Genomic DNA, 800 nt, shown 5'->3' with positions numbered 1-800 from the left:
TAAAAAAAAAAAAAAAAAAGTAAATGTATAAATGTCTTCCCAGCACATAGTGAGGTCTTTGGGCAGTGGTCTACTGCCTGCACTGGTGAATGAAGTGCTGAGAAAGGACCGGAGTCCTGCCAACTGTCAGGCTATCCTCAATAAACTTGTACAGGTAAGATTGTGCTTATTCAAATATGATATTAAATACTACTGTGCAATAATGACAATACAATTTTATTGCAGATATGCAGTGTGAAAGAACTCCTTGATATTTTACTTCAACAAGTGGAAGACACTGATCCAAATGCCATTGCAGACACCATCACTGTCCTTATGCCTCTTATTCAGTCAGGTAACTGAACAACTGCTGAGGAAAAGAACCTCAAAACAGCTAAAGCCATAATCCTGATGCATCCTGCAAACCAGTATAAAACAGTGTTTCAACTTAAAAATACAAGCCAAAAATAAACAGGGCTCCCTCTACTGCCACTGCAAGTAATAACACATTTTCGTTTTGTTCCCTACCCAGTGCTGTTGAGAATGAGTGAGTCGAAGGCCCATGGACTGGCTTTGGCCCTTGATTCTCTGCAGAAACAGATTTCAAAGCTGCCTGTACCTTACTCACACAAACAGGAACAGGAAGATGTGTATGGGCTCTGCCGATGCTGCACTGCAGTACTGACCTTTGTACAACCCTTTGTGCAGGAAGTCAAGAATCAAGACACAAACTCAGTGGCCACCAAACTAAGAGCTGCTCTTCTAAAGTTGTATGTTTTAAACCTGTTCTTACTAATGCAGTCAATGAGGCATTGACCCAA

At 41.0% G+C, this 800-nt stretch overlaps 1 protein-coding gene across 1 annotated transcript; it reads left to right on the top strand.

The window, feature by feature from the left end:
- The first annotated feature begins 27 nt into the window (after positions 1 to 27).
- LOC107735452 (glomulin-like) lies at positions 28 to 795 on the top strand. The gene is made up of 3 exons (XM_016547129.1): positions 28 to 154; positions 226 to 334; positions 512 to 795. The coding sequence occupies exons 1-3, from the start codon at positions 32 to 34 to the stop codon at positions 793 to 795; spliced, it is 516 nt and encodes a 171-aa protein (XP_016402615.1). The 5' UTR covers positions 28 to 31.
- Positions 796 to 800: the final 5 nt, after the last annotated feature.

This window comes from Sinocyclocheilus rhinocerous, unplaced genomic scaffold (genome assembly GCF_001515625.1).
Source record: "Sinocyclocheilus rhinocerous isolate Xijiao unplaced genomic scaffold, SAMN03320098_v1.1 C36070048, whole genome shotgun sequence".
Taxonomy (NCBI): Eukaryota; Metazoa; Chordata; class Actinopteri; order Cypriniformes; family Cyprinidae; genus Sinocyclocheilus; species Sinocyclocheilus rhinocerous.
The sequence above is the reverse complement of the archived record's forward strand: the minus strand, read 5'-3'. Positions and strand labels throughout refer to the sequence as shown.